This window comes from Lathyrus oleraceus, chromosome 5 (assembly GCF_024323335.1).
Source record: "Lathyrus oleraceus cultivar Zhongwan6 chromosome 5, CAAS_Psat_ZW6_1.0, whole genome shotgun sequence".
NCBI classification, from domain to species: domain Eukaryota; kingdom Viridiplantae; phylum Streptophyta; class Magnoliopsida; order Fabales; family Fabaceae; genus Lathyrus; species Lathyrus oleraceus.
In genome coordinates, this window is record NC_066583.1 from 172,292,566 (window position 1) to 172,306,655 (window position 14,090).

The following is a 14,090-nucleotide window of genomic DNA, read 5'->3' on the forward strand; positions in this document are numbered from 1 at the left end:
AAGTACTGAATATGGCCTATGTTCCACCGGAGATAACTGTTAACCAGCTGGAGTCGGTAGTTTCCAACGTAAACGCTAGCCGGGGGCTAGGTTTCACCGATAATGACCTGACGTCTGAGGGCAGGAATCACAACAAAGCCTTGCATATCACAATGGAGTGCAAAGGGGTGATGCTTTCCCATGTTTTGGTTGATACAGGCTCTTCTCTGAATGTTCTTCCAAAGAAAGCCTTAATGAAGTTGGATTGCGATGACACCATCCTGAGGCCAAGTAACTTAGTTGTGAGGGCTTTTGATGGCTCTAAGAGAGCTGTCTTTGGCGAAGTTAAGTTGCCAGTTAAGATTGGACCGCAGGTGTTCAAGAGCACCTTTTATGTGATGGATATCCAGCCTGCCTACAGCTGTCTGCTAGGTCGGCCTTGGATTCATGTTGCCGGTGCTGTTACTTCTACCCTCCACCAGAAGCTCAAATATGAACTAGAAGGTCAGATCGTCACTGTATGTGGTGAAGAGGATATTTTTGTTAGCCACCTGTCTACATTTAAGTATGTAGAGATGGATGGCGAGATGCATGAGATGCTGTGTCAGGGCTTCGAAACTACAAACATCAATGAGGTCGCGCCCGAAGCTGTCTTTTCACCTGAGTTTGAGAAGGTAGGGACTTCTATCTCTTCATACAAGCAAGCTATCGAAGTGGTTAAAGCTGGTAATGCCCAAGGCTGGGGCAAATTTGTGGAGCCAGTCATCAAAGAAGACAAGTTTGGATTGGGGTATGCTCCGGGATCTCAGAAGAATGAAACCGGTACTCTCTCCAGCGGGGGTTTGGTTTCTCCCCACATCGTCAATGCTGCAGATGAAGACAAGGCTGACAGCGACTGTGACTTAGATAGCTGGATTCGCCTGTGTGTCCCGGGAGAAAAGCTCGACAATTGGTCGTCTGAAAAAACCGTCCGGGTTACTCTGCTGAAAGAGTGATTTTTATTGTTTTCCTTTATTACATGCATAATAAAGTCTTACACTTTGCCCAAGGTGTAACGGCTCATTTGTAGGGCCATCCATTTAGTTACGTTTCACAATTATTTTTATCATCAATAAAGGACGGCTTTTGCAAACAATTTTGTGTTCTCTTTCTTTCAGTTTTTTTTTTACTTTTTACAAAAAAAATGGCAATGTTTCTTTTTTCGTTTTTCCTTTCTTTCAAAAAAAAATCTCTCATTCTAAGGTAAAGCATGATCCTCCATCATGCAGAGCCGACCACTCGGATCTCACTGCTAACGACACTGCTATGACCAAGTATGACTTCGACAATCCTATCTATCAAGCCGAAGAAGGGGCTGAGGAATATTGTGAATTGCCTGAAGGGTTAGCCAGATTGTTGAAACAGGAGGACCGAGCTATTACACCTTATCAGGAGGTGATTGAGACCGTCAACATCGGTACCACAGACGACAAGAAAGAGATCAAGATCGGGGCAAGTCTACAGGCCGAGAGGAAAGACCATTGATCATGTACTTGATTGTGTTAGAAAGGTCAATGGGTTGTGTGCTCGGTCAGCATGACGAGTCAGGTCGAAAAGAGCATGCAATATACTACCTTAGCAAAAGTTTACCGACTGTGAACAAAGATACTCATTGCTCGAGAAAACTTGCCGCGCTTTGGCATGGGCTGCTCGCCGACTAAGACAGTATATGTTGACTCACACGACTCTATTGATATCAAAAATGGATCCAGTCAAGTATATTTTTGAAAAGCCATCACTTACCGAAAAGGTTACTAGGTGACAAATGATACTGACAGAGTATGACATCCAATACACTTCACAAAAAGGGAAGTGTTTTGTCAGACTATCTTGCAGAGCAACCGATTGATGATTACCAACCTATGAGGTTTGACTTTCCTGATGAGGACATCATGTTTCTCAAATCGAAAGATTGAGAGGAACCACTCCCGGAGGAGGGGCCTGACCCTGAATCCAAATGGGTTATGATGTTTGATGGGGCGGTCCACGTCAATGGTCACGGAGTTGGTATAGTGTTGATCACACCGGAAGGGGGTTCATATGCCATTTGGTGCCAGAATAACTTTTCCCTGCACCAACAATGAAGCCGAATACGAAGCTTGTATCCTAAGACTTAAGGAAGCCGTCAATATACAGATTAAAACCCTGGATGTATACGGGGATTCAGCTTTGGTCATCAATTAAACCAACGGGAAATGGTATACACCTCAGCCTCATCTGGTTCCTTACAGAGACTACACGAGAAGATTGTTAACTTTCTTTTGAAGAAAACCAATTTGCTGATGCTTTGTTTACCTTGTCTTCGATGATTAAGGTGCTATGCTGGAACTACGTACCCAGAATTGACGTATCTCGGTCATAGACGAATGAAGAAAGAATTTGGTCAGAAAGTGCGCCCTCGGGGGTATCAAGTCGGTGAATTGGTACTCAAAAGATTTCTTCCTCCCAACACAGATCACAGGGGCAAATGGACACCGAACTACGAGGGTCCATACGTGGTTAAAGAGTTTTCCTGGCGGAGCTTGATGCTGACAACCATGATGGCGAAGATTCCATCCCCTGTCAACTCAGACGTAGTTAAAAAAATACTTCGCATAAAATAGACCCGCTGGACGATAAAAAGAATAGTCCAGGCAAAAAGAGGGCATCCCGACGAACAAAAAAAAAAGAATAAAGAGGTTCGGGCAAAAATTAGGGATATAAAAAAAGAGTACACCCGGTGAGTCGAAAACCCAAAAGGGCGGCTCAGGCAAAAATGGGTATCCCGGTGGATTGAAACCCCGAAAAGGGGGCGATCCAGGCAAAAGTTAGGGAATAAGCGAATGACTGTGATCTGAGTTCATTAGTGTTATATCACCGTTTCATTCAATCCGGCAATCTTCGAAGGTTAAAGATCGACTAATCATCCACTTCAGAAAGCAAGATGAGCAGAGCGTCTTGACGACATACGAGTCATAGCAGAGTCGAAACTCGGTGGGACCCCGTATCCCCATTGCCATTAGGATAGTTCTCTTTTTATAGCGATCACCTCTTTTCAGGGATCAGCTTCCTGATACCCTCGCCTATTCCTGGCACAAATTTTCTCCCCAGTTAAGAGTCGAATAATTCAGTTAAAGAGCCTCTTTATTTTTCATTTATCAGTTTGTTTGCAAAAATGTCCGAATTTTTGATAAAACATATTGCATATGAACATAATGGTGGCTTTTGCAGATGATTTGCACAGGAAAACATTTAAAATTGCTTTGAATGTGCTTAATCCTGAACGGTGAATTCAAGCCGAGTAATTCCCCCGAGGCATACGTGTATTTTTGGTTGCAGGTCACAGGAACCGGATGCCAAGTCATGAATCCTCATCCCCAAGCGGTTGACAAAGTCTCTCCTCAGCAGAGCATGTTCCCCAGTAGAGTTGACAGTATCCAGACTGTCTATCCCCAGTAGAGTTGACAGTATCCAGACTATATATCCCCAGCGGAGTTGACAGTGTCAGACTGTATCTTCCTAGCAACAGCGGAGTGGTTGCATACCCAACGGACAAGAGGGTGGTGTTCCCAGTGTTCATCTCATCCCCAACAGATTATTTCTAACAGATTTGTTCTAATCCCCAGCTTGAGGGCGATTAGCAAGTTCATATCCCCAGCAAAGGCCGTTTCCTACGACATTTCCCCAGGAAGTGTTTTCCCCACAAACTCTCCTCACAGAGCCTCGCCGAACAAAGTTTCCATAGTTGATACTCCCCCCGCAAGGTCAACTTTTCAAAAGGCCGATTTATTTTTGGTGGCTCATTGGTCCCGGCAGACGGATCATTCCCCACAGAGCGTTCAAGGATTGATACAACGATCTGTTCCCTACCGGAGTTTGCTTCCCCAAGCAGATTTCTTTTTACACCATGCATAACATTTGCATTTGCATGCATATCATATCAAGCATACACATAAGCTGATAAACAGGTTCTTCCAAGCAGACTGAAGAATTACTTTACAACCAAGGTCATGAGATCCAGCCAGAGGATCAAGCGTGAGTGATCCGACCTGAGGTTCATTTTGAAGATTCAGCCTGAGAATCGTGTTCCAGTGATCCAGCCTGAGGGTCATTTTGAAGATTCAGCCTGAGAATCGTGTTCCAGTGATCCAGCCTGAGGGTCATTTCGAAGATTCAGCCTGAGAATCGTGTTCCAGTATTCCAGCCTGAGGGTCATTTCGAAGATTCAGCCTGAGAATCGTGTTCCATTAAGCCAGCCTAAGGCTCAATTTGAAGATTCCCCAGTGAAGTCGCCTACAAGCTTTATTTCCCCAGCAAGCCCAATTGAGGAGTCGTTACAACATGTTCTAGCCCGGAGAATATGTACGAAGCCCAAAAGTGGAATATGCTCGAAGCTGCATATCTAATATGAAGGTTGAGTGTAGATTTCAAAAGAGGGTCAACCAGCGCATGCCTCAGATGCGGGATCCTAATGATGAGAATTTATCATCAAAACAATCCAGATCTAGCCAGAAGATCGAAATAGATTCAGCCAGAGAATCGAAACAATTCAGATCTAGCCAGAAGATCGAAGTAGATTCAGCCAGAGAATCAAAGGAAATAGATTCAGCCAGAGAATTGAAACGAAGGAGATCTAGCCAGAAGATCGAAGAAGATCTAGCCAGAAGATCAAAATCGTATCCAGCCCGAGGATCAAAATTAATATCCAGCCAGAGGATCGAAACTCCAGATTAAGCCAGAGGATCGGAAGAAAAATAAACAGCACGGTGTATTTCCGCGTTTTTGTGGTGTTCTCGGAGCGCAAATTTTCGGTCTATCTTTGGTATTCAATCACAGCTCACCCCGTTTGTTTGATAAGCTGTTCGCTTTCATCCTACTCGGTTTAGCTGATGATTGAATAGGGGCAGCTGTAACACCCCAAAATTTGCCCTCCTCATTCATGCATTCATTTCATATTGCATTTCATCATGTCAATCAGAATTAGATCCGAAAAATAAATAAATAAATAAATAAAAAATTAAAAAAAACGAAAATAAAAAATAAAAAAAAATAAAAATAAAACGAAAAAAAAAAACGAAAATACAAAATAAATAAATAAATAATAATAATAATAAATAAATAAAATATAATAAAAAAAAAATTTGGACTTGGGTCTCTCTCATTTGAGCCCACAAAACCATGAAATTCAGTCTATAAATACCAAGGCTTCACTTGAGAAAAAGGAAGATAAGCAAAATACTCTGAGGTTTCCTTGGAACAAAACCCTGGACAAAACCTGAAGAGAAACCTGACAGAGAACTCAGAGCAGCCTCCAAACCCTGAAGGGCCTCACGGGTGCAACTCAATTTCAATCAAGCCCTCCAATCAGGTTTGCCCTATTCCCATTATTTTACGCCTTCAATTTGAATGTTCTAAATGAGTGATGTATTATGAATGGGTGAAACCTATGCCTTGAATGTTTAATCACATGATTTCTGAAGTGTATGCCATAGGGTTTGAGGTTTTTGAAACCATACTGTTATCCATGAAAAAAATGCTTATGGTGTTTCACTAACCCTTTTGTTGAGTTTTTGTGAGGGCTCACATGACTTTTGCAGGGATAACTTGCGTGGTTTCCCATTTTATTTGTGGGATAACCCCTGGAGGTTCATTCCGATTACCTGTACTGACTCACTTTTCTTTGATGGCATTAGCTTGGGAGATCCCTGGGTTTCTTACTCCTTTAATTGTTGTTACTTCGGAACTTCATCCGTGTGGTACTTTTACCTCTTTTCCGTATTTTATCGCTTTCTTAGCTGGAAGACCTCGATAGGAGGCATTTGTTTTCTTTTGTTTATTTACTTCTGAGCCCCTTGTTGTCACATTTACTTTATACATGTTTGTTTTGTATGTGTTCGTATCCCTGCAGGTAGCGCGGTTCCTTCATCAAGGACCGCCTTTTTGCCCTCGAGCATCCCAAACCCTAAAACTCAAAGCAACACGTTTACTCCTTCTACTACAGGCGAGTAAGTCTCCAAAGGTCGAGCATCCGGTAGATTGCGTAGTGACGTCGTTCGTCCAAAACCCAATCCATAACCCCATAGTTAGCCGAACTACGTTTTGCTCTGATTCTCAGGCCAGATGAGATACGTAGGCATAAGACGTGATGTCTTAGCGAGCACACATCCCCCCAACCCATAGGTAGCCGAGCTACGAAGACTCTGATTCTCATATTCAGATGAGATACGTATGCAGTGGATGCGACATCCGCGCGAGTCATTTTTATTTAACCCTTTTTTTTTGGTAAACAGCACAAGATAAACTCACACCCTTTAGACAAGAACTACAAAAGTGGATCCCGTAGAATACTACGGATGCGTAGGGGTGCTAATACCTTCCCTTCGCATAACCGACTCCCGAACCCAAGATTTGGTTGCGAGACCCCGTCTTGTCCTTTTCTTTTTTCAGGTTTACTTCGAGCGTTTCCTTTCCCTCCTTTGGGATGAATAACGCACGGTGGCGACTCTTCTGTCATTTTCTTTCGCTGGTTGTTTTTTCGCGCACTGTATTTTTCAGGTTGCGACACATGCCAAATAAAAAGTCATAACAATGGACATGTGAGATTGAATCTGGGAAATGGGATGGACGATCCAGATCCAATCTGGAGACCAGACGGTGGCCAGCGCCACCGTCTTCTCCGGCCAAGTTCAAAAGTTGCAGAGAAAAAATGTTAACCAAAAGACACGATCCAGGCATCAATCGAGAGCTGGGGTGATGCACATCACCCCTGTACCAACCAAATCCACTCTAGATTTCTACATTGAGAGAAATCAGAGATGGAAGATCTGTGGTGTTCGTATGAACTTCATGATTTTTGAAAATTGAAAGCTCAGTAATGTTGCCTCTATGCAGAGGACTTCAGATCACACAATAACAACAAGAAATAAGCACTATGCAAGCTGATTCGAAGAAAATAAAAGTTGATGTGAACCTATGGTTTGTAGGGCTTGGAGTCACAATTCTTGGATGCTAATGCTTGCAGCTCACACTATGGATCAAGGTGAAGAGGTCTAGGAACTTTTAGATCTGAAATTTCAATCGAGGAAATCAAAATTCATATCTGAAATTTGAGAGAAAAGTGAGCTAGCTCCTTTGGTGAGGGTTGTGATTTCAGTTTAGCAGCATTTGGGGCGCCTTCAGGTTGCTGAAATGAAGCTCATATGCATTGTATTTATAGGCATGGCATGGCTGAAGCGCATGAATAAAACTTGCATGAATGAAAAGGGCCTCTATGCATGGGCTTGTACAGGCGCATGGAGGGCCCAATTCCACTTGAATTTGGTAGCTAGTGCATGATGAAAGCAAATTGGACGTGCAGATTGGATGGTAATAGCTCATGCAATGCAAGTTAAATGATTTTCCAAAATTGCACTATTATGTTCAAGTCTTCGAAAATGCTATGTCAAAAATAGAAACACCACCTTATGAGTAATGGATGGAAAGCTTATTGCATAAGGAACATTTGTTATGTTGATCAGAACTTCATTTGGGCCTTGGAAATAGATTAAAAGTGGACATGAAGTGTAGGGTGCAAAACATGCACATGTGAGATTTTCAAAATTGGCCAAAGTTCAAGCCCTTCTTTCTCAATGATGCAAGCTCCAAATGACACAATTTTCAACATAAAAGTTGTAGATATTTTCAAGGAAATCAATTTGGACTTAAATTTTACATCATTTGGATTTTTTATGAAGACGTTATGGGCACTTGAAGTTGGGCTTTTTCATCTTTTAATGCATTTGGTCCATAGTGACCTATAATGTTTTGCATTATCACATGTATTTATTTTGAGATTTTGAAATTTTGTTAAACATAACATTTGAAGCAGACACCTTAAGCTTTCCAATGCATTTGATCCCACCTCAAAATCATGAAAAATGAAAGAGTTATGTTCTTGGGAAGTTGACCTAAAATTAGGGTTTCAGTCAAAATGACCTATAATGTCTTGGAATGGATGATGACCTTACAAGCTTAAAATCCATTTTTTATGAACATGAAAGTTGTTCATATGGTCCTTAAGAACATTGTTTCTCTTGGGGTCATCTCCATTTGACCAACACATCAAAAGTTAGGTCTCACTATAATTCAAAATGATGAGATGAATTGACTGATCAACTTCTCAAGTCCACACCTCATATCTTGATGAAATGACGATTGAGGACACTCAAATAAGTTCAAATATGCATGAAATGATGAATTAAAGGACTTCCCTTGATTATATTTGATCATGGGTTAAGGTTGCTTCATGAGCAAGACATAGTTGATGAACAGATGAATTAGGGTTTCCTTGGGAAAAGAGCCTCAAGCATTTGATTTGCTTTGATCAAAATGATGAATTGAGATACTTGGGAGGAATATTTGATGGATGAGAGATTTGGGAACCATTGCCATTCTTGCTTTCATCTTCCTTTGATCATATCAATGCACATAGGATCTCCTAGAAGCCTTAGACCTTGTGACTGCTCAAGCTATAGACAAAAGATGTTAGTGACATATTTTTGTGCTTTTGGTTAGTAAAAAAAATATGAGAAAAGCAATAATATACAATTCAAGCATACTTGGTGATCTCAAACCAACTCACAAAGGGTTTCCACCCAAAGGTTAAGAGCGAAGATGCTTATGATCCTTGAGGCAATGTAAATGCAATGTTATGATGCCATGAGGGATCTTAGGGTCAAAATTGGGGTCTCACAGCCATGAGTTTGATCCTTGGTCTTGGCAAATTTTGATTTCACTATTTTTTTTATATAATTGTCATTCTTTATTTCATTTTCTTTTCGTAACTTATTGGTTTAGGTTAATCATTTTGTATCCCCTATTTTAAGTGCGCCAAAAAACAAAAAACTTGTTTATTTATTTATACTCGACTTATTTTGGGGTCTTTTTACATCAAATCTTTTTGAGTGCATCCATTCAACTTCCATTGATTTCAAACTTCCATGCTTCGGCCATTTTTTTTCAAACCTCTACATTAACGTTTCTTTCAAATCTTTTCTCAATAAAATCGGAAGAAAAAGATTACCTGGGTGAAATGTCCAGTCGTAATCCCGAATGCTAAGCCTAAGTTGTAAGAGCTTGCAAGCCATAAGTGTTTGTCTTCTCTTCAAAAACACCTGGAAATGTTCAAACTCTTTTCATAATAAAATCGGAAGAAAAAGGTTACCTGGGTGAAATGTCTAGTCGTAATCCCGAACACTAGGCCCAAATTATAAGAGCTTGCAAGCCATACGTATTCATCTTCCCTCTAAAACACTTGTAAATATTCAAACATCTTTTCTCAATAAAATTGAAAGAAAAAGATTACCTGGGTGAAAAGTCCAGGCATAGTCCCGAGTATTAGACCCAAGTTGTAAGAGCTTGCAAGTCATAAATACTCGTCTTTCGAGCCCCAAAATACATCCAACCAATCAAACTCTTTTTTCTCGCCGTCGTGCGATTGATCAGAAAAACCTTTTCATAAATGAAATAAATATTGTCTTAAGATGATGTAAAGAAATGCTTCGTCCATAATTGTTGAGTCGAGATAAGTGACATTTTTCTGAATGTTGATTTGTAAATCCATTCGGTGTGTGGTATACGTCCGCTCCTCATCTGTTTTGGGTAAAATAATGTTTTTCATCGATTAATACAATGTAGCTTTCGCTGAAATCGACCAACAAAGAAACATTTTTCTACCTAGAACTACGTAAGCCTTGAGTTCTCTATTGAGATACGTAGGAGCAGGATTGTGAAATCTTGTCAGGCCCATTAATAAAAAACCTAGGTTTAGTCCCCTTCGTTTTCAAATCCAAAAACATCTTCTCTTTTCTTTTTATCCTATTATTCTTCCCCTCATAATAACTTGAGAAGCCTAACATTTAAAGCTAACACTAATGCACATAATTAACCTAATGGTTCTCGTTGAATACAACAGATGTGAGGGATGCTAATATCTTCCCCTTGCGTAATCGACTCCCAACCCTGATTTGGTTGCGACGACCATAATAATTGTCGTTCTTTCTTGGGTTTTATCGATATTTCCCCTTTCCTTTTTAGGAATAAATAAAGTTCGGTGGCGACTTTGTTTAGCCCATCATGCGAGCGTGCGATTGTGCTTCGCTAAGTCGTGTTCTCATTTTTTCGAGGTGCGATAGATGGCGACTCTGTTGGGGATTAAGAAGTTTCCCTAAGTGAGTCAAGCCTAGTTAGGTCATTTATGTGCCTTTGTTTATTTACTTGTGTGACTTTTATTTATTGCTTTTGCTATCTTTATTATCATATTAATATAATCTGCTGTTTTGGTTCCATTATGCTTTGGTACTTGGATACTCTGATTGCAAACCTTGTGGGAAAGACTTTTTACCCGAGTCTCGAGTAAAAACATAAGATAGGACGTGGTTGACTAGTGCGGGTCCGCGAGATGAATTTCTCATTGGGTCAGTGCGAGAACATTACTTAGAGTAGATCCTTGGGAGGATGTTGTCTCCTGACAAGTAAGTTGTAGTAAGCTTTGATATTTCCATTTGGATCCATGACTCTAAGGACCTTTTGTAGAACCTTAATACTTTGGCCAATTAGGAAAGATGGTTGCGGAGTGTGGGTCCACAAGATGAATTTCTCGTTGGGTCGACACGAGGCCCTCACTTGGAGTAGATTCTTTGGATGGAGTTGATGCCCGACAAGTAAGTTGCCACAGACAACAAACATTCTAATGGATCCATGACTCTAGGAACTTTTTTTTGAAACCCTAGATCATACCTGGTGAGAACCCTGTTCTATACGAAGCAATCAGACTTATCCATACCTCGAGCCTATTAAACTTATACAAAAAAATGCATCACATTCATCTATATACATTGCATCAATATCATAAAAAGCAAACTCTTAGTTGTCTCTTATTTGTTTCAGGAATTGAGAACTTGAAAATGACAACTCCGGGAAGAAACACTTTCTCACTTAAGTACAAGGAACCTAAGCTTGACAGTCTTAAAGGATTGATCTATGATTTAAATCTCAATAAGCGTGATGACTTCGGAAAAGACTACGGGAAAATTTTGAGCCTTCTGACTAAGAAAGTTGACTATGGGATTATCAGCTCTTTGGCACAATATTATGATTTGCCTCTACGTTGCTTCACATTTGTTGATTTCCAACTAGCTCCTACTTTGGAAGAAGTTGAGAGAACTGTGAGTCTAAAGTTGAAAGATTTCAATCCATTTCTAAAGCTTGAAGAGGAAGTGGACCCAAAGAAGATAGCCTTAGCCCTAAGTATCAATGTCCCAACTGTTCTGGCCAATTGGGTCGGGAAGGGGGGGGGGGGGTTCAAAGTTTTTTCCATGGGGTTCTTGGAAGAATTAGCTCTGAAGTTCAAGAAAGAAGGAAATTGGAAGGCATTTTATGTTATGTTGGCTCTATTGATAAATGGGATTGTGCTCTTCCCAAACATTGAAAAGTTTGTGGATCATGTAGCCATAAAAGTCTTTCTCTCCAGCAATCATGTACCATTTCTCTTAGTTGACATTTACCATGCCCTTCACGCTCGACATGAAAAGAGTGGTGGAACTTTTTTATGTTGTGCTCCTTTGCTTTATACTTGGTTCATGCAACATATGCCCGAAAAATGGCCTTTTGTGGCGAAAGAACTTAAATATCCTCAAAGACTAGCTTCTCTCACTGCAAGTTCCATCAGATGGTATATCAGAGAGTAGAAAACCCCAGACATCATTGTTAGTTGTGGGGAATTTCCTAATGTGTCGTTTTTAGGAACTAAGGGTTACATCAATTATTACCCTATGTTATCCTGAATGCAACACGACAACTCCATGGATGGTCCTTCTGAAGCAAAAGACTTACAACCATTTGTGCTCTTTGACATCCAAGCAATTAATCCTGATGTAAGAGTGATCTTAAAGGCTTGGTTGAAGATTGTTAGAAAGGGTAAAGAGTTCGAAAAAGGGAACACTCTTGTCAAAGAACCTTACACTCGATGGGTGAAAGAGAGAGTTGAAGTAATCCATTTAACATTTATCTTTGATGCTTCAGCTTTCCCAAAGATTCCTGAGCTAAAACCTATACTTCCTGAGGACATGGAGAAACTCAATGATATGGTTAAAGAGCTCGAATTGGAGAATACTGAGTTACGGATTCAGATGAACCGAGTTGTCATGGAAAATCAAAATTTGAAGGATGAACGTAAGGGGAAAGCCCAGGAACTTGAAGATAGTAACTAGAGAGCCAGGTTATTGGAAGACCAGAAGGACGATCTTAATCATATCCTTATAGGTTCCACATCAGTGATCCAGAACAGAAAGGAAGAGCTCAAGAAAGTTGAATATAAAATTTGTAAGTTAGGAAGGATGTTGGATAAGTCTCTTGTTGAAAAGAAGAAAATTTAGATCAACTTTGAAGCACAAATCCGTGAACTGAAGGACACTGTCAAAAAGTGCAAAGATAAGTTGTCTCGCGAGGTACTTCAGAAAGAAGAAGCTAAAAGAAACTGTCACCACCTCAAGTACCAGTTGGAAGAAGCTAATAGGAGGTTTGTAGTTTTGGAGAGCCAAGAAGGTGGTGCAGTCTACTTGCTCCTAAATAATGATTGTGTGTATTGGAAAAGGCTGTATAAAGAGGCTAGAGCGGCCCTAGATGAAGATCAGCGTGTCATCAAGAAACTACAAGAGCTCTATGTTGAATGGAATGACAAATTCCTCAACTTGGCTAGATTTGTTAACCTCAACATGTTGAAACTCCCAGAAAAACTCCAAGAAGTCGATTGGTGTATATGTCCAAAAAACACACCTCCTCAAGTTTTCAATTTTGTAAAGTTTTGCAAGAAAATGGTGAAGGAGCTCACTATAGATCTTGCTATGATCAAATGGGTTGAGATGGAACTTAAGTTTACTTGTACTTGAATTTGAATTGTCTGTGTTTTGAATCTTTTGTGAAATTCTGGTATCAGATATAAGATGTCGAAGGTAATGTCACGACATTAATATCTATTAATACACAATTGATAATTAAACAGAATTGTAAAGCAAATCACACAAGCAATTGTTAACCCAGTTCGGTGCAACTCACCCACGTCTGAGGGCTACCAAGCCAGGAAGGAAATTCACTAAAATAGAATTAGTTCAAAGACTATCCGTACACTTCAACAAGTTACAGTCTTTCTCACCTAATCTCTACCCGTGCAACTTCTACCTAAGCACTCTTAGATATGAGAACCCACTCACTTCCCTTACAATCACACACCCGTGATTTTAAAAACAATCCTTGTGAAAAGAAAATACTTTTCAATTACAAACTCTTGATTTTACTTCACAGTTTCAATCAAGAAGACACACTTTTGATCTTGCTTCAAAGCTTTGATCAAGAAGACAAATCAGTCCAATTCAATCATCAATGGATGACTTGAATCACCTACAGGCACAAACCCTAGCTCTCTCTCTAAATTTCGCTCAGTCTTGTTTGTGTGTTCAAACAGGTTTCTAAGCCCCTTTTTATAGAAGCAATCTGCTGGGCTTGGACATCTCGAAACCCCAAATCTATTTTCCAATCAAATCTTTTTATAACAGCTATATAGATCTCCTTGGAAAATAATCAAATCTGGTGTAATCCCTGATTGAATGCGCCAGCTAGCCATATCTTCAATCAACCAATGATTGCCATTAATTATGCAATCACAAAACACCAGACATTCATACTGAATATTCTGTGTACAGGATGTCATGACATCGGGTCTGACATCCTAGAAAAATCCTGCATAATCCAATTTCCTTTTATAGCAGGTACAGCCATATCAGATACCATGACATTGTGTATGTCATCTGAAACAATCCTGCATGAACATGTCTTCCATATAAGCTCCAGCAGGTACAACCAATATCAGAAGCCTTGTCATTGTATGTGACATTCTGAAACAATCCTGCTTGCATATGTTCTTTAACTCCAGCAGGTACATAGGATATCTTATGTTAAGACATCACACATGACATCTTGTGAACACTCTTTGTTTTACCAAAATTGCTGCCAACACTTAGAATCAACAAACTCCCCCTTTGGCAAATTTTGGCTAAAAC

At 40.2% G+C, this 14,090-nt stretch overlaps 1 protein-coding gene across 1 annotated transcript; it reads left to right on the forward strand.

Annotated features, from left to right (window-relative positions):
• The first annotated feature begins 10,940 nt into the window (after window positions 1-10,940).
• Window positions 10,941-11,723, forward strand: LOC127079509 (uncharacterized). Its single transcript, XM_051019895.1, has one exon. The coding sequence runs from the start codon at window positions 10,941-10,943 to the stop codon at window positions 11,721-11,723; it is 783 nt and encodes a 260-aa protein (XP_050875852.1).
• Window positions 11,724-14,090: the final 2,367 nt, after the last annotated feature.